Source organism: Scophthalmus maximus, chromosome 14 (genome assembly GCF_022379125.1).
Source record: "Scophthalmus maximus strain ysfricsl-2021 chromosome 14, ASM2237912v1, whole genome shotgun sequence".
NCBI lineage: Eukaryota > Metazoa > Chordata > Actinopteri > Pleuronectiformes > Scophthalmidae > Scophthalmus > Scophthalmus maximus.
Window position 1 is genome coordinate 16,459,317 of NC_061528.1, and position 18,943 is coordinate 16,478,259.

Genomic DNA, 18,943 nt, shown 5'->3' on the forward strand with positions numbered 1-18,943 from the left:
CACCCCAGCCCCATCGAGTCCCGTGGAACTCGGCCCTACCCTCGGCCTGAAGAAGTCCAGCTCGTTGGAGAGTCTCCAGACGGCCATGTCCGAGGTGAACAGAAAGAGTGAGCTCGTCCCGTTCCACCGCCCTCGCCCAAATATGGTCCGGGGAAGAGGCTGCAACGAGAGCTTCAGAGCAGCTATCGACAAATCCTACGACGGGCCGCCCGAAGACGACGACGGTAAGATAAACGAAAAAGAGTGTCAGCGTGTGAAGTCGGGTACGTGTGGGAATGCGCATGGTTTTTGTGCAGAAATTGCTTCACAAAACAAATAATGAAGTAAACAATGTATAGGAGCTGCATTTCAACTCTAAATAAACCCTGAATCTTTTGCTGTGATGTCACAGCAGCTGGTTTCCTCTTGACAGTCAAAAGAGAAAATAACAAAAAAAAAGGAATATTCCAAAATGCTCCACATGTTTCTATTTCCAAGATGACACAATTCCCTTCCATAAACAATCCGTTCCAAAATTTTCACTTTCTCCAGCAACGTTTTTTTTTTCCCCCCCCCTTCCTTTTACCGTGATAAGTACAACATGCCTCAAGTCATCAACTCGCGTGAAGCAACGCTGCAGCATTTCATCGCAGTAGGTGATTCATCGTTGAGTTGGGCTTTCACTTTAAATATTTATCCAGGAGCTAACTGGCCACTGCTCGCTTTGTTTCACTGGGGGGTGGAGGGGGCGGGTGTTGCAGTTCAATTCCCAGCTGTATTATTAGCAGCAAACTCTTATCAGTCACCACCAGAGTAATGAGTCGGGCTGCTTCAGATCGCCACTCTCGTACAGGATGGGACTAATAGGGCACGTCAACACCACACACGCGGTGGCCACATCTGTCACCGTCGTGCTGAACGCTCAACACTTTGAGAGCCGCCGTTAATTGACAGATAACAGTGCTCCTCTGAAGTGCACGCCGAAGACTCCTCCCCGTTCCTTCCTCTCTTTTGTGTTTTTCCCTCTCCATTTGTTCTGACTTGAAGTAAATCTTCACCTCTGTGTCAAATGTAAACGCGTATCAATTATCAACATCTGTCACAGTTTTTGGGAGGTGGATTTTCTAAACAAGCGACGTTTAATCCGGGTTCACGTGCGGCTGGTGCATTGTGGGATCCTGAGTGAATCCAGCTAATACCACAGTGCTTCACAGTTTCCAGTGAAGACCATTCAGCCGAGGCTTAACGTCACCGACTTTGATGTTTGAATGTCAGCTGGGGTGGATTATAGCGAATGAATAGTTGTTTCTGTCATTTTCCCTCTGCTTTTCCTCACATGTTGTGTTACCTTACTTCTGTTTCATTCGTGCTCTGTCCTCTTCTTCTCACACCATCGTAAGCAGCAGAATCTCATTATGGCGGTTCGTGGTGAGTTCTGCCCCGTGAAATAACTATAAAAACTCATCCGACTATGGCAAAGTACATTGGGATATACTTCAAACGAGTTTGTATGTTCAATATTTTCCTTTGCATTTTTAAAATGTTGTGGTTCGGTATAATATAGGAAACAGAACAGTGATTGGCTTTGTGACAGTGATTGCGTTTCTTATATAGTTTTGGCACTTTTTTACTCCTGATGAGCCACATTTTCATGATGCTCACAATAAACTTTTTAAGTAGTTTTGTCTTCAAAAGAAGTGTTTAAAACTCCCTCAGAAAATACACATGCAAAGTGTTACAGAGGTCACAGCTGTTGCCACTGTGGTCATGTTCGGTTTTTAACACGGACAAGTACAAGCCCGATCGCTGTGGAAGCAACGCACATACACACACACACACACACACACACACACACACACACACACACACACACACACACACACACACACGCACACAAACACACACAATGACATGTCCATCCTGCCAGAAGACAGCCTTTGTAATTAAGGCTGAAGTGAATATCCACACAATGTTAAATCTCAATTGAAGTAGCTAATTGGTTTGGTTATCTTATAAAATCTTGACAAGTAGCCTGCACCCCCACCCCCCTGTCAGTGTGTGTGTGCGTGTGTATGAGTTTGAGTCAGTGAGTGAGATCATTGTTATTCAAGGCCAGGGCTCCAATCTGTCGAAGAAGTAATGAGCCGTTGCAGTTTACGCTTTGAACAGTTTTGCTTTCTTATTCCTCAGAGTTAATTCATTCATTGTGAGGTTATTAAACCTGCGGTGGAAATGGGAAGCAGTGGAAGATCGGCGCACGATCATTTCTAAATCTCTGGTTTTTATGTTTTACATCCAAAAAAATGACAGCAGTGGTCACAGTCTGAATTATTTTCTTTCACCAGTACTTTTACTTCTCTTGTAAACAGTTTAATTCCCTTCTGATCCCTCATCTTTCTTCTCTTCTACTTGTTTCCTTCCCTCCAGATGATGGCTCGGACCCGAGTTCAGGCCGCGACACCCCTGCCAGCAGTTCATCTCGGCAGGGGGCGGGGGATCCGACAGAGGAGAAAGGCAAAAAAGACAAGAAAAAGAAAGCGAAAACAAAGAAGAAAGAAAAGAGCAAAGGGAAGGAGAAAGAGAAAGAGAAAAAGAAAGCGGAGGAGCAGCCTGAAGACACTGAAAAGAAGAGCAAGAAAATCGGATTTGGCCTTCTGAGGTGAGTAATCGAGTCTGAGAGGCAGAGGCAGAGGGAGATTATTTTTAAAGCTTATACATGCTTTCCGAGTCAAATGTGTATGTGTGTATGTTGTTTTTTTTCATGACAGACACCACCCGGTAAAGTCACTTCTGTCAGACATGTAACATCTCACTATCCTTGTGTGTGTTGGAGAGTTATTATGTGATGAAAACAACCATTCTACTGATAAACTGAAATGTTTAATGTCCTGTAATAAGCATTCAGCTGCGATCATGTTCTTTAAATATGCATTTATCACATCTACATTCTGAATATCACATCCCGAAACACGCGTGTTTTCTGTAAGTGTAACATCATAATCATCATGATAACTACGGCAACACATTTTCAAACGGACCATTGATGATGATGATGATGGTGATCCGGCCTCAACTTGAGGTCACACGTCGTGCATGCATAAGAAAAAACACTGGGGTCTTTTTTTCCCCTCTCACTATCACGTTCTTCAGTCGTGCCCCAATTTCCTTAAGAGCTCCTGCAAATTATCTGCCAGAACTATTTCATGTGATTAACTCTAATGCCACATCTTCCAGTGCGAGTGGGGCGTAGGTGCGCACACAGTGTGAAGAGGGCAAAGTGTTCCAACCAACAATTTGCACTTTCAACCATAATTCTTTCCTAATATCATGTTGTGGCTCTCTTTGCTGTGGTTGTTCTTCGAAATGGGACTTCACATGACCATTACATAGATGCAGATCTGAAGAAAAACACTTAACTCGCAGCGATTTGAGCCACAAAATAAAGCCGCGGCCTTTCATAAAAGTACGCTCACAAAAAACGGTCTGTGAACCAGAGGAACAGAAAAACGCTGCCAGATTTCACATTTCATCGCTGTGATTTTATCTCATAATTGCATGTTATTTAAAGTGAAATATTGGGCAATTAGACTAATATTCGCTAATGTTACCTAATTGAATCGGTTCAGTGGTCTCTCTTTGAAAGTCTCCACCTCTTTCTTCACCTTTTCCAACCGTGTTTTTCTCATACCTAACTTTAACTTCCTTATTGGTGAGAAGTGGCTGTTTGTACTTAAAGTACATAAAGTATCATTATGTCCTGGCCAAGAGAGGAGAATTTAAAAGATAAGAAAGTGAAACAGATATGAGATGAATGGTTAGATCTGTGTGATGTGGACTGTATAGTACAGTATGTTCCTTTTCTTCAACCACTTTTCTTTTTTTTATCTGAAGGTTAAGGTTCATGTCAATAGTCTAAATCGGGCTAACTGTCCAGTTTTATCAGACATCACAACATAGCAGTATATATATTTAAGACAAGAGCAGATAAAGACAAATTATCTGCATAGCAACAGCACAAAATCAGAAAAAAATATAGATTTAGTTTTTTCATGCAGTGGGTGAACTGTTCATTAGATTGAACAAACATTTTTCAACATTTGGTGATTTTTTTTGATTTGGGCATTTATGAGTCTTAAACATTTTTTCTTTAACCAAAGTTCAACCACAAATCACAAACCCGGTCCATTGTTTGGACCCTGGATCTGCTGATGATTGAACGGTTAGAGATACCGGAGATATACGGTATATCGGAGAGGTGTATTTGGTGACCGACAAGTAAGAAAATTTAAATACTGTGTGTGAGCCCACAAGCCAATATGCACTGCACCAACCTTCAAAAAATAAACACTGATTCACTGTTATTTATCATCACTCATGTTCATAAGAGTGCGAACAATAACAATAATAAAGCAGAAGAAAAGGAGCCTCTTGCTGCCTGATGCGCGTCTTTCAGCATCACAAAGGTGTGGAGAGCGGCAGCGTGAAAGAGAGGGAGAGACGCTGTGTATTTCAGTAACAACACGAGTGCACTTTGTTGCTGCCAGAGAGAGAGAGAGAGACCATTTTACTCATCCACCCTCCTGTGTAGAATAAGTACACCCACCTTTGTGTTCCTGAGTACTATACGGCTCGTACATCTGTTAACTGTTTTTCCTTTTTTTTCCCTCTCTGGTATGAAGGTGAGAAGGAAAACCGAGTCGCTCGTGCCTGCCCCAAACTCACGCACACTGTTGCACACACACACACAAACGATGCGTCCTTCACGTCTTCATTGTGAACTTGTAGTAGGTCCTCTACACTGCCTTTTTTCATTAAAGATTATAGTCTGGATGCAGAGAGATGTGAGACTAGGAAGGCCACTTAAAACCCAGGGGTGATTTTTGCCTCTCCGCTTTACTCACCTCTGCTCATTGGTTGTTGTTGGTTACACACACACACACACACACACACACCCCCAAGGTTACATTTTACTCGAGTCAGCGTCAACAATGCTTGTTATCTGTAAGTGCAACCAAATCCATCTCAAGGGAAACAGCAAACACCTGTTGAACAAGCAAAACACAAACTTACTGAGCGGCCCCCTCGCTCTGCTGTTCCCTCTTCACTCACTCCATCCATTTTTATTATGTACATATTTCATGCAATAGGAATCTCTACACAAACATAAATGGAAATGAATAAGAGATATGTTGGTGAAAAACGCAATGCAACAGAAAACGTATTTTACAGTTTCTTTACACATACGAGCCGCCGCCGCCTTCATCGCAGCACAGGAGGGAGCGCTGAGCTTAGAGAGCTGAGGTGGAGGGTGGAAATATTGTTGGTCCAGCTGATGTATGATTCAGATACTCAAACGAAGATAACGCTGTCAAGGTTATACAAGTCATGTGATTGCCAGGTTGTAGATATTTCACTGTTAATACAATCTCAGTTTCTAATTTTATAACCACAACTCCTTCAACCATTTTGTCACGATAGCGTAAGTAGTCAGATATTATGTGTTTTCATTGTAAAACAAAAATTTGAAAAAAGAATCCTCCCTAACAGGGACAATATCTGTAAGGTCTAGATGTGTTAACCATTATATCTAAATCTTCCTAAAATATGAAAAAAAATATATATTTATTGACATCACTGTGTAGCTGAAAAGGCACCTCACGGTGATGGAAATTAAACACAAACATATTGTTTTTCCTTTTTTTTTTACATACGTTTACATATTCCGTGGCCTTAGGTTCTCAACCGTTCTTTCTCCGCTTACATCTTTCCTACGATCAATTCTTCCTTTACATCCCTGAGGCTCAACATAACACCTAAATATACAGTGCATCCAATTGTCTTCCACCGATCTACCACTCTGTACTGATTATGGTCTGGACAGCTCGTGTAGCAGACCCAAGAATTCTCCGGTTTAATCGCCCCACGCCTCCCCTCTATACGCTCCTGTCTCTCCATCCATCCTCTTATTCAACCGCCAATTCTCCGATCACTTATTGCCTTTAGTGCCTTAAGGACCCATATGGTACACCAAAGGATATATACATTCAGACCTTCCCTCTACACCACCTCTCCCATCACGATGAGAGGGTCTTGATTAGAGTCCAGTAATAATCTCCCTTAACCTACTCTCCTTCCCGTCTTTCTAGTCATATTTCCGTAACCTCTCTCCATCCATCCTACTCCCCCAATCTTTTCATCATTTACATTTTTCCCCTTGTCTGCTCCCTTCGGCTCCAGCTCCCTATCTGCATTTGATTGCATGTAATGGCAGTAGACTGAGAAGGCAAATTGGTGCTATTCAGTACAGTTCAATCTAAGCCGAGCGGCTGATTTGTCACATTCATCTGAGGCCAGCTTGTATTGGCCTGGTGCTCGGGAGGAGAGGGCGGTATGGGATAGCTAATCTTCCTCTGCGGCCTCTGGTTTTACTGTGGCAAATGTAAATTTTGGTTTCATCTGTCGGTTCACACATTTGACACAAAGAAGAATCTCTTTGGCGACTACTGCGTTATGTGTCTATCCATGCGCCGGGCTGCAAAGAAAAAGTATTGTTGGAGTAGTCCCGTAGTAGATTTCTAATTCATCCCTTTGCTGGTTTTCACAAATCAAACTGTCACCACCCCCAAAAAAAAGGCTGGATCGAAAAAATGTAGTTTGACAATTGGCTGAAGAGAGGCTGCAGGAGTGTAGAAAAGTTGAATGTAATTATGATGTGATGTTTCATTCATTCACACTGTTCTAACCCAGATATTAAAGACAGACTGTCAATGTTTGCTGTAAATGCCCTTAAAAGTGGACAGCTGGCTATGGCGCCTGAACCGCTGCCACTTGCCAATCAGTTATGCCAATCATCAGTGTGTGTGTGTGTGTGTGTGTGTGTGTGTGTGTGTGTGTGTGTGTGTGTGTGTGTGTGTGTGTGTGTGTGTGTGTGTGTGTGTGTGTGTGTGTGTGTGTGTGTGTGTGTGTGTGTGTGTGTGTGTGTGGTGGTAGAGTCATCCTACCATTATGAATATTCATGTGGTGATAAAACATGATTGGTCACACAGTCAGATGGTTGTCATCTCTTTTGCACATGGTTGCTGTGAATCTTAGACACCGTGTGTGTGTGTGTGTGTGTGTGTGTGTGTGTGCGCGTATGCGTGCACGTGCACGCATTCTACAGACAGTAGTTGTGTGACCCTCTGTTACTCTATGGTCTATATATCTCTTCTTATTGTTGTTCAAACAGAAATGCTTGATATTCAAACAAATCTGTCAACCTCTTGCCTCTGAACATTTATACACACACACACAGACGTACATACCTACAACCATAACTTACCGGTCTACAGACATAATTACCATGGGTTGATAGTACGGTTCTTAAGCTGAAATGTCATACATGTTTGTGTGTGTGTGTGTGTGTGTGTCTGGCTCTCTGTGAAAGAGAGAGGGAGGGAGACTGACTGTACAGATTAAAATATGTTAATCTATGAGGTGAGACTGGGAGAGGACAAAGCTTTGCCAGAACCAGAGGGACGGGGCGCTGTCGGTGCCAGTGCATCGTGTTTACATGCATGTATGTGTTGCATGCTGCTCATTTTCAGATTTAAAATGGTGCAAAGTTATGACAATGTAAGATAATAAATGCACGGTTGCCTGCCTGGATGTAACCAGCCACTGCTGTGTGTCCATATGCGTACTTGCATTCGTAAGCATTCATTTAGAATGTATGATCACCTAAAGCAAAAAGAGCTACATACCTGGATGCAGCCACACAACAAACAAGATAAAACTTTTTTAAAGAATAAACCAAAAAGAAGGTTACAATTAGAGCATAATCCTGCTCTTTGAACATTAAGTCCGTTCCCTTTTCTTTCTTTTTTTTTACCCCTTATTGATGCCTACAATTACACTCTCCGTCATATTTGCCCTTTGTTCCTCTTCTTCCTGCTCTCCCTCTCTCCGCTCTCTCCCACTGGCCATCATGCAGCGCCTCTGTTAGACTCAAAGTGCTCCGTCGCTGGGACTATTAGCCCATCTCCACGGTGGGGCCCATTAGGACTGGCTAGCTCCATTGTGGGGTCTATTATGGTTGCGTTCCATGCTAGGCCTATTAACCCAGGTCTGTTCAAACTATTTACCTGCGTGTGTGTTTGTGTGTGTGTGTGTGTGAACATGTGCCCGTGGTGCGCAGATGAAAGGGTTGATGGTCGAAAATGGGACAGAGTTTGTTGCTGCGGTGCCTGTGATTTGCACCAGCCCCCAATAGAACATCATGACAGGAAGTCACTGGTGTGTCGCCGACTATTGTCACGCCTGCCAGTCATCCGTGTGTGCTCGTTATTGCCGCTCACCCGTCAATCGCGCGTTCCCTCAGGGATCCATTTGCCAATGATAGCAAAGGGAGGCGTGTCTGAGGAGGGGCCGGAGGGGCGGAGTGAGAGAAGAGCACGAGAATAGGAAGAATAGATGAAGCGAGAGTCACAGATGTCACTCGTTTGTCAGGTGGTTTTTCACCTCATGTACTATTCATAAGCATAAGTGTGGAACAGCCCTTCTGCTCACTGTCCCATCGGTCCAAAAGAACCAAATAGGCCCATATGTGTGCCTATGTGAATGTACAAAATATGTGTGGGTTTGTAGTTGTTTATTAGTCAGTAAGTCAGCTTTAGTTTTAGACAGGACAGGCATAGGTTGGATTTTTGGTTAAGGCTAGGTGTTATAGATTGGGGTATCAAGAATTCCAATGACAGAATTCCATTTTCACATTTTGCTTGATGCTCGGATGTGGAGTGAGCAAAGAGAGCCATAAACAAGCAAAATCAGCTCAAGCTAAACCTATAAATGACTCGTCTGTCGGGCTCTAACAGCCTGTCTGACCGGCTGTGACGATGGCACATGCAGTGAAAAGTTTTTCTTGAAAGACTTGGCATATGGACAGATTTGACACTGATGGAGTGTTCTACCGTACCTGCTGCTGGTTTATCTGTTCTAATACAGCTGCTATTTGAAAATGTAATGTAAGGAATTTGAGGAAAGTTAACTCATCCTCTCATGTCTTCTGTACAGTCAGTCAGTGAGAGATGACATGGATGTATTATTCACATACCTTACATATTGTTTACTTATAACTATTTAGGAGCCCGACAACTTTTTCTTCCTACCTTTTCGCGCACAGATGGAAGTTTTACGGAATTTGTCATTCCGTCTCTCTCTCGCATGCAAATGACTGGGCCGTACTCTTTCCATAAAGATCGTGGCGTTAGGTCGTGAATATTCATGTTTCGTCATTCTGCTCCCACTGATGAGCTAATGTATTCATCCTGACTGGCTGCTAATCCGCTGTTCTTACTCTGATAGTCCTTCGTGAAATGATGCTCAAATGATAATCTTAAAATGTGTCCTGGATGTTGTGTGTGTGTGTGTTGTGTGTGTGTGTGTGTGTGTGTGTGTGTGTGTGTGTGTGTGTGTGTGTGTGTGTGTGTGTGTGTGTGTGTGTGTGTGTGTGTGTGTGTGTGTGTGTGTGTGTGTGTGTGTGTGTGTGTGTGTGTGTGTGTGTGTGTGTGTGTGCAGTATGATGTGCTGTTAAAGTTACAGTTTTTTTAAGTTCACTTCCTCTATGTCCCGTGCATTTAGTTACTTTCCATTTGGCTATTTATTTTTGTTATTTCAGTTAATTACTTACTTTTTTGTTGTTGTCCTTACTTGCGTGTGAGTGTCCGACTACAAATCCACACATTGTTTCAGATCCCCTCTGTGCTCAGCCTGAATAGTGTTAATTCTTTTCTTTTTGGTATATTTTTGTTGTCGATATTGTGTTTGTATCTGGTTCTTTCTTTTCCCTTTTTCCTCCCTCACTCACAAAAGGGCCACATGCACACAGAAAACCAATTTTTGTACTGTACACAAGCAAAACAGAGAACACTCCTGCTCATTATATCACTAAATATAAATGTAAATTTAAATCCAGTCTGTTTAATGTACATTTATTTGTGTAGCACTTATGGAAATGAGCAGTGCTGTGGTCAACTTGTGTGGGTGGCTGTTTATTCATTCATGTGGATAGACCAATAATAACAACATCAAGAGCGAAAAATCAAGTCATTTTATGTTTTTATTTGTTTATTTTCTCCCTCCATGTCTCCCCCACTGTCCTTTGCATGAAGGTAAATCTTCCACAGTACCAGACGGTTGCTTGTTAGTTGTAATCCGTCTCTACACCGCAGGCGAGAGAGTAAACGGGGGGTGACTGCACAGAAGCGAGGAGAGAGAGAGAGGAAGGGATGGTGGAGGTTAAGAGCAGTGCGAGAGAAGTGTTTCATAGCGGAGGGAAATGGGCAAAATGTCAAACGCGATGTCGGGATGAAGGGGTGAAGGCAAGGTGATAGCTGTGGATAGAAGGAAATTAGTGTAATGGCAGAGAAGAAAAGAGGCTGATAAGGGGGTAAAGGTAAGAAAGAGTAAAGATGAAAGAGGGGTTAGTGAGGGTGAGGGAAGAAGTTGAAGGAAAGGATAAGCCTCTAACACTATAGGTAGCAGTAATTAGAGAGAGGCCTGTCCCCTGTGAGGCACACACACACACACACACACACACATGCTGTTAATGCACACACACACACACACACACACATGCTGTTAATGCACACACACGATTATACACACGCGGTTACTAACAGAAAAGGGGACGAAAAGAATACAACACCAATGAATTCACGAGATAAATAAAACACCAGGCGTGTTATAAGGTCAGGGTTTGCAGGATGGAGATTTTAACTATTTAGCGGATTTGATTGTCTCAATTAACCACATCCCACTCACCCCATAGCTGCTGGGGTCTTACGAAGATCCTCGATCTCGAAGAAAATATACTCGCAAGAGATAGTTAGGGGGAGGAACTGAATTTGTGGGACATAATTTGAGCTCACCGCAGCATTGATTGCAGGGCCGTGCAGGCAGAAATCTAGCGTTGGCAGCACTGCAGGCTAAACGGATGTGTTAAGCTATGACACTAAACCAGACAGCTGGGAGTGGTATGCTTCTGTGGCGTGCCATTTTTAAGTCACGGCCATAGACTGTATACAAAAATGGACGTAGTCAGCGGGTCTGGAAAATGAAGCCAGTGCGGAAAATTCATGCATTCTCTGGAATCACCAGCAGAGGGTGACTCCACTGGTTGCAAACAGAAACGCATTTCTGTAGAAGTCTTTGAGAAAATGACTCTCCTCACTCCTCACTTGCTTTATAACGTCAGTAAACATTTTCCTGGGAAGTTTATGGTCTCAATTGCTAGTTTCAAGGCTTTTCGAATACAGCATGATCTTCATTTAGTAAATCGCGGTCTCATTTAGAGCAAAATAGATGATAAATCACTGTACACATTGGATCCAGGACACAGTGTGATTCACCGCTAGTACCGTCCAATCAGTGTTTGGTTGCAGGTATAGGTGGGCGTGCCATGGACGTGCTCTCAGTCAGACCCACCCCCTCGCTCCTGCGTCTGGTTAAAAAAAACAACATGGCGCTGGTCAAAATACAAGACTCGAGGCTTCAAAATGGCAGCTCACAAACCAATGGGTGACATCACAGCGAGTTGCCACTTGGTTGCAGCAAGATGTTTGCGTTTGATTGACCTCTCCTTGTCCCTTGTATGCTCCTTGTTGTATTTACTCGAGTGTGTAAGTGGTATTTTAGGCAGAAGAAGAGATGGTTCATACCAGCATACTGTTGGTCTTGAGGCTGCACTAAAACCCATGTATGTTTGTTGTGAGGACAGTGCTGGTTTGGTGTTTGTTCCGCAACCCTCTTCATAGTACCACATTGTGTTGAAGACATTTGAAGTCTCCATACAGACCTTTCAAACACCTTGTCCTTCTCTTCTTTTTTCTCACTCCTTCTGTTTGTATCACTGTTTCTACCCCGTCCAGATTCGGGAAGAAAAAAGAGGATAAGAAGGAGGCCAAAGCGGCGCTGCAGCGGCAGAAGTCGGACATTCTGAGTGATCACGCGCTGGAGAGGATGAAAGAGGAGAGAGAGAGGTGAGGAACATCCCGGTCGCGGGATGATGATATTCTTTTGTGCTCAGACGCAGATTTCTTTGTGTAGTCGCAGGTTCAAGTTTCGGTGTCTTTTGTAACCGAGGGAAATGATGTTGCCAACCCCCCCCCTCCTGATAGCAGATGATTGATCACTTATCATTTCCACTGAACCCACTGAAACTGCTTCACACCTCTGTCATTATTTTCCCTCCGCTGGATTTTGCAGTCCCTCCTTTGCTTTTATCGCTCTGTACACCGTGCTTGTTATTCCGGAATTTCCTGAGCTCTTTACTCTTGGTGCCATTTGGAGGGGTTTATTGAATGATTTTTTTTTTATATTTAGTAGTCTCATCCTATATACTTAAACATAGTTTTCTCAACTACCTCTCCATCCGTTTCCCCAGAATTGAGGCAGGACACCCTGAGCTGCGAGAGCTCCGGTCCCAGCAAGGTGGCGGCTCCACGTATCAAGATGTTGAGGACGACGACACGGATCCCAACTATGCCCGAATACAAACCTTCAGGGATCGAGATATGGGTCCAGTGCCGCAGCCGCCGACTCAGTCACCTCCCTACAGCGCGGTTCAGCAAGCCCACTCTCACATCGCTTCTCCGCAAACCCCGTCTGCCTTCCCGGGACATGGGAATCACACTAACGACCGCGCAGCCATCCCTGATGACGACCACATTGACAGGCTGTACGCCAAGGTCAATAAACCAAGGGCAGCCGGGGCGACTTCTCCTCCCGCGTCTGCCACTGCCAATGACGGGTAAGGCCACATGACCTTCTCCCGATAAAAGTCTGCTAAAGGCTCTGGCCTCTCTTTCCCTGGGGTGGTAGATGTTTCATTCATTCATCTAATATTGACGTGTATTTTTTTATTTTTTTGTAACTCTTCGAAAACCTGCTGATTAAGCTTGGCCAAGCTCCGAGGGTTAAGCAGCCAATAAGCTCTGTGTGGGCTCACCTTCCACACTGGCGGGTGTAGAGATGCGCTGCCAGCCAGGTGTCAGGAACTGGCTGTGGAACACAGAATGTGCCCAGCAAACTGACAAATATACCCCCCCCAAACTCTTCCTCTTTTGAAATCCAGTGCAATATTATCTTGCTGATGCCTCATATTTCTCTCTACCTCTCTCATCTGCTCCTGTCTAAATCAAGTTTTATGCCACAGGCCGGCCTGTGTGTGTTTGTGTGTGCGTATGTTTGTTTTTTATGAGAGCAAAAGAGAGATGGAGACAGACAGACAATAAGAAAATATTGAATTGTTTGTGCTTTGAGCCTCGGTATGAGCATGCGTGTACTCAAATGCCCACCAACATAGATGTGTGTAGGCGTGCGTGTGTGTTTGTCTGTCTCTTAGGGGGAAAAAAATACTGCAGTGTTGTTTCCCTCCACAATCCTCACTCTTTACCTTTATTTTGTCAGTCACAGCTCACTAACTTTTATCTACAAGTACAGTACACACACACTCGCCCACCCATCCACCTTTTTTCTGTACCTGTCTTCAACTGAGGAAGTAAACCTGTGTGATGGGCAGTCGCAGGCTTAATAGAGGTGTTTTTTTTATTTTCCAGTCTTTTTCCATCCACAATGTATGGACTGACTCTTTTGACCTTGACGATTTGCATCACGGAGAGATGGGATACTGTACGCTCAAACCTTTGTTTAGTCTTGACCAGCCTATGACAGGGACAGGTTCTCTTTCATGTTACTATGCTATACTACAGAAATGTCAACATTGGACTATATATACAATATAGTCCCAATTTAAAGAAAGGATGTTTGATCCCAGTGCTGATCTGTGGCTATGTTATTTCAATGCGTCCATTATTTATTTACTGATTCTTCCTGAAAAAGGAAGAAAAAGAGCTAAAACAACTATTTGTTTTAACAAAAAATTTGGGGACTTATATCCATGACCACAGCAGCCCTGACAGATAGCACCGCTCATGTATCATCACTTCCTGAAACCCGATGATGCAGACAGAAGGAAGTCCAGGTATTGGCTGACAGTAATCAATGGTGCTGGGAAAGATGGTAGTGTGTCAGCAGTGTGTGTGTGTGTGTGTGTGTTACTGTGTGCCGAGGGAGGCTGGGGGCCGTGCCGGGCGTGTGGGAGTCGGAGATAAACCAAATCGCTGAGGACTTCATTCCATCAGCACCTCTGCAAAGCAATGAGCCGCACTGATTTACACGCGCGCGCTCACATGCACGCGCACACATTGAGCGTACCGCAGTGACAAAAAGGACCAAGAGCATAAAGGCTTTTGTGCAGACTAAATAAAAGATTTACATTTGGTGAGAAATCTAGTCGCTCAAACAACAAGTAATGCTTATCCTTGATGATAAGTTTGTTTTTATTGTTCTCAATACTGTAAGTAGGACTCGATGGCAATGTATCTTCATTATGGATCAGCCATTTAGATTAGTAGACACCACTGTAAAGCCTCCGTGTTATGCCTGTTTCGTTTACTCCGTGTGGTGAAAACAAGTTGTACCAGATCAATGATCAATATGGCTGAGTGTACAGAGTGTGCTGTTGTGTTTCAGTACAGCCGCTACCTGCTTTTAATCTGTGGTCACCGACGGTCAGTGGCACACAGTTGAGCTGAATCTCTGTCAGCTATTTTGCATTCGCCTTTGCAGTCTGTGGCTTTGTTGTTACTCCTGAGCCGGCCCCGAGATGATTCATAAATGCAGACGCTAAGCTTTCATATCTGCCGGCGTCTCTACTAGTACATGTACAACACAAATAGGGATGGGTATCGTTAAGATCTTAAGAGTACTTCGACTGTTATTGATACTGCTTATTGATCCAGTACTTTGACGGTACTCTTATCGCTTCTTTTTGTTACCATTTTAGAAGAAAAAAATACTACCATTTGGCTTTTAACCCATTTTTGTACAATTTAATTAACCCCGTGTGGGCTCCTGCTACCTTAACATACCTGAGGTGGAAAGGAAACGGGAGACGGACTGTGAGCGAAGGCTGTTGAAAACTGCACATTTCTCCAACTGAATATGGTTTAACTTTCACTAAAATGTTTCGACAGATTGCTCATGTTACCGCCTTTACTTTGCAAAACATTTGTAGCACTTGTGGCAGCGAGCGTTGCCTCCATTGAATTCGGTGAAGTACAACCAGACTTTCGTCGGTTTCCCTCTCTCTGGCCATCGCCACTTGGAGAAGGTCTGTGTTTCTCTGGTTCTGCGTGTGACTGACAGGCAGTGAGAGCTGGCCCCACCCCCCTGCACAGGACATGCTCCGACACATCATAGGATCATAGGTTCATGAATTAATTTCTTCAAGACAGCTGACAAGTGCAGTGTTGTGGATTAATGTGTATTTGTAGATCCTAAAGTGTAGTCACACAGAGCACTCCCTTATGTGCTTGGCTGATTGTGCATTGCTGTGTGTATGTGTGAGAGTTATTAGATTATTTATTTATTTATTTTTGTCGGTGGTTTGCTTTTAACAGCTCAATTAAGGACGGACACTTATTCAACCACACACAGTACAGTGATATATCACACTGTCTGCTTTTCAACTAGCCCACCACCTTTAATTCTAAAGGGCACAGCCTGCTTAATTCCTTATGCATGACAGGGTTTAAGGCAGACTCATTTAGTAAACCAATCACACGCACACACAAACATACACACACACACACACACACACACACACACACACTGAGAGAGAGAGACACAATGCACATTTGGTAGCGATTACACACACAACAGCATGGATGGGTTTTGGAAAAGGAGCACAGATGCATTCTCTCTCTCTCTCACACTCACTATTATAATATAAACCAGACACATTTTATAACCCATCCCCAAATAATGTACTGCATCAATTTACTAAATGGAAATCAGATCACACAAAGTGGATTTCGGTGCCCGAGCTATCGACTGAAACACTTGCCTCGCGTACACGCAACATAAACATCCCTGCACGTGCCCTGTTAACATCACACTCTCGTGGCAACGCACTCTCTACATGGCTCTGGCAGCACGTAACATTTGCCTACAGTAGTGTGGCTGTATTTAACCCCAAAGGATTGCGACACCAGGACGTGTTGCAGATGTTTGAAAACAATTGCTAGTCAAGGGGGGAAAACGTAAAACTTAATGAAGCACAGGAAGCGTTTGACAGCAGAGGGATGCACCGCGTTTCACTGCTTGCGTGACCTCACGCCAAGCCCATCAGCCGCAGTGTGGGCGTGAGCTGGAAGCTGGAGTATTTTGCTGTTTTAAGCGCTGAAACTGTTATGTAGTGTTAAATTATTGTCGTCGGGTCAGGTTTATTTATCATGCAAATTAGTTAGGTAAATGTTGCAAGGGTTTTGTACTTATTCATATCTGTATATTTAAGTTAACTGTTGAATTTCAAGTTCCAATTTTGTGAGAAAAAAGTATTGGTTCTGGTATGTTTAGGTACCTGAAAGGATTTAGTCCACCCCCCCGGCAGCAGCTCCTCTGCCTCTCTTCCATGTCAGCATCACAGATGGACAGATCTGAGGGGCCTCGGTGGCTTCCGCAGCGCAGGAAGTAGTGAGGGAGCCAGGGCGGGAGAGAAAAAGGACTGGAACAATGGAGCTCTTCAGAGGATTTTCGAGTGGACAACTGAATTCTTTGCCCACCTTCGCCGCGCAAACACATACAGACACGCCCACACGTACAGTGTACACTATCTGTCTCTCTCCCTCTCGTTGAAACAACCCCAGTGTTCCGCGCTCACACACTTAAGTGCATGTAAAAAAACAGAGGTAGTTAGGATGTCAAATGCACACACACACACACATCCACACAGTCAGAGTCCATTTTCTGAAGTGACCACCTAAGCCTTGAATGAGTGCTGCCCTCAGCTTTCTTGAGTGGGTGCCCCTTCCCACCCTCGCCCAACAGCCACCATCCAACCCTTCCAAGTGCCCCTCGCAGGTTACCATAACAACCACAACCTCTGGCACTCCACCAATTAGAAAACAATCATCCTTGAGAGACCAGAGTGGGGTTGAGCTTGAGAGAGAGGGAGACGGAGAGATGAGTGAACGCTAAGCAGAGAGAAAAATAAAAACAGAAAGCTAGAAAGAAAGGAAAATTCCAAGGTCTAGAGTGCATTAGGTTAAAATCGTACAAGGAGAGAGCACAGCTCCTCTTTGTCTCAGACAACTAGTAAGAGTAATACTTATCATCAAGATGATAAAATGCCTCTGCTTATGAAGCTGCATGTTTTGAGACTGTCTCAGAGAGACATCCCTTCAACCCTGTGGTCAGTTTTGAGCCTGCAGCCCGAGGTGATGATGTACTGTCATTATATCCTAACTTGTAAGCCATGGTTTTATATGTAGGAACTCAAAAAACGGCAGCTCGCCAGTTGCTCCAATTCCATTCCGCTGCCGTTGTCGTATTGCCACTTATAGAAAAGACAAAGTGCCCCCCCCCCCCCCTCTTGGTGTGGCTCCTTTTGTGTTTGTTTTGGGCTCGCTTGACTAAAGAGGATAAACATGTTGGAAGTGATTCTGCCATTGGCTTTCAATCATCCCACCATCTGCCGCAGCGAGAAACTCAGTGAAAACTTTTGCTGTGTGTGCGCTGCTGGAAGAGGAGCCGTCCTCTCACTGCTTCATATCATGCCGTAATACTCTCTCCTTCTGTTGTGCAATCCACCAGATTCCCTGTGAGAAATGTTACCCAGTTAAAGACAAAGTGAAGCGGTTGCTAAGCGTATTGGTGACATACAGTATATTGGACTCACACAGCTGTAACATCTGTGGCACTTTCCCGGACACATTTAAGTGTATCGATTTTGTATTTTCTTATTTGAATACATGACCGTGAACAACATACTGTACACTCCCAAAATGTGTGTTAAGAGTGGGGTATGGTGATATGAAGACAAAGACAGACACAGAGGGAGTTCATACGGAAAAGGGAGATGAGCTTTTAGCTTTGCTTGGCCAGTCACTGGAGAGGATTTCTCTCCTCCGTGTTAATTAATCAGACATTCTCTCAGCTCATTGAGTGCCACATGCACACAAACACACACACACAGACTAACACTTACAGACAAACATACACACACACTCACACACACACACTTTGGAGGTGGCGTTATTGGGCGCCAGGTTGTTCTGTGCAAGCGCTGTTTTCCACATCACTGTCTTCTTGTAGGTGGGGAGTGGCCTCTTTTGTGTGTGTGTGTGTGTGTGTGTGTGTGTGTGTGTGTGTGTGTGTGTGTGTGTGTGTGTGTGTGTGTGTGTGTGTGTGTGTGTGTGTGTGTATTTGCGTGTGTCCGGCGTGCGTGCTTGTGTGTGCATTAAGAGTTGTATCTTCCGGGTAGGTACTTGATTGTGTCACTTAATAAACCAAAGCTAATAATATAAGTCGCAAAGAAAAGCTCATTATTGAATGATCTTCTAAAGAAAAACGGAAATGCAATTAGAATAGTTTAGTTAAATGGCAGTAGGTATCCCGATATTATTTTATTACTGTAAAAGAAGAAATGTTGGACATGAGGTCAGGGTGGAAGGTTTAGTATGTGTGCTGTAAAGTCTCACATTTTGATTCCAGACAGGGTCTGCATCCTGTCTTTGTTTCTTCCCCTAACCTGCTGCAGCTTTGTATACAGTACGTTCCACAAATGGCTGTGCCAGATCTACGGCATTATGAGTTTATTTCATGACGTAATTCTTCATGTAGATATGAAGAAAAAATGCATTATTGTGGAAACCAAAGGCAAGTAAACGTGCAATTCTTTAGCTACTTTAAAACCAGAGAGACGCAAGTAGATTCAAGGGCCGCCAGACATGAGAGAGAAGTTCTTTTTAACTGAAGGGAGGTAAAACGGAAGGTTAAGTGGGATTAAGAATAGAAGGGAAGGGGTTGAAACAGAAGAGAGGTTTGGAAGGCCAGACTTTGTTTGGAGCTAAAGGAACAAATT

At 43.8% G+C, this 18,943-nt stretch overlaps 1 protein-coding gene across 6 annotated transcripts in view; it reads left to right on the top strand.

Annotated features, from left to right (window-relative positions):
- Positions 1-18,943, top strand: part of pard3bb (par-3 family cell polarity regulator beta b) — a 193,873-nt gene that overhangs the window by 114,583 nt on the left and 60,347 nt on the right. For all 6 annotated transcript variants that reach the window (XM_035651328.2, XM_035651326.2, XM_035651329.2 and 3 more), the window contains 4 exons: positions 9-224; positions 2,407-2,638; positions 11,886-11,996; positions 12,401-12,766. In XM_035651328.2, coding sequence (XP_035507221.2) covers positions 9-224; positions 2,407-2,638; positions 11,886-11,996; positions 12,401-12,766 — 925 coding nt within the window. The remainder of the gene's footprint in view (positions 1-8; positions 225-2,406; positions 2,639-11,885; positions 11,997-12,400; positions 12,767-18,943) is intronic.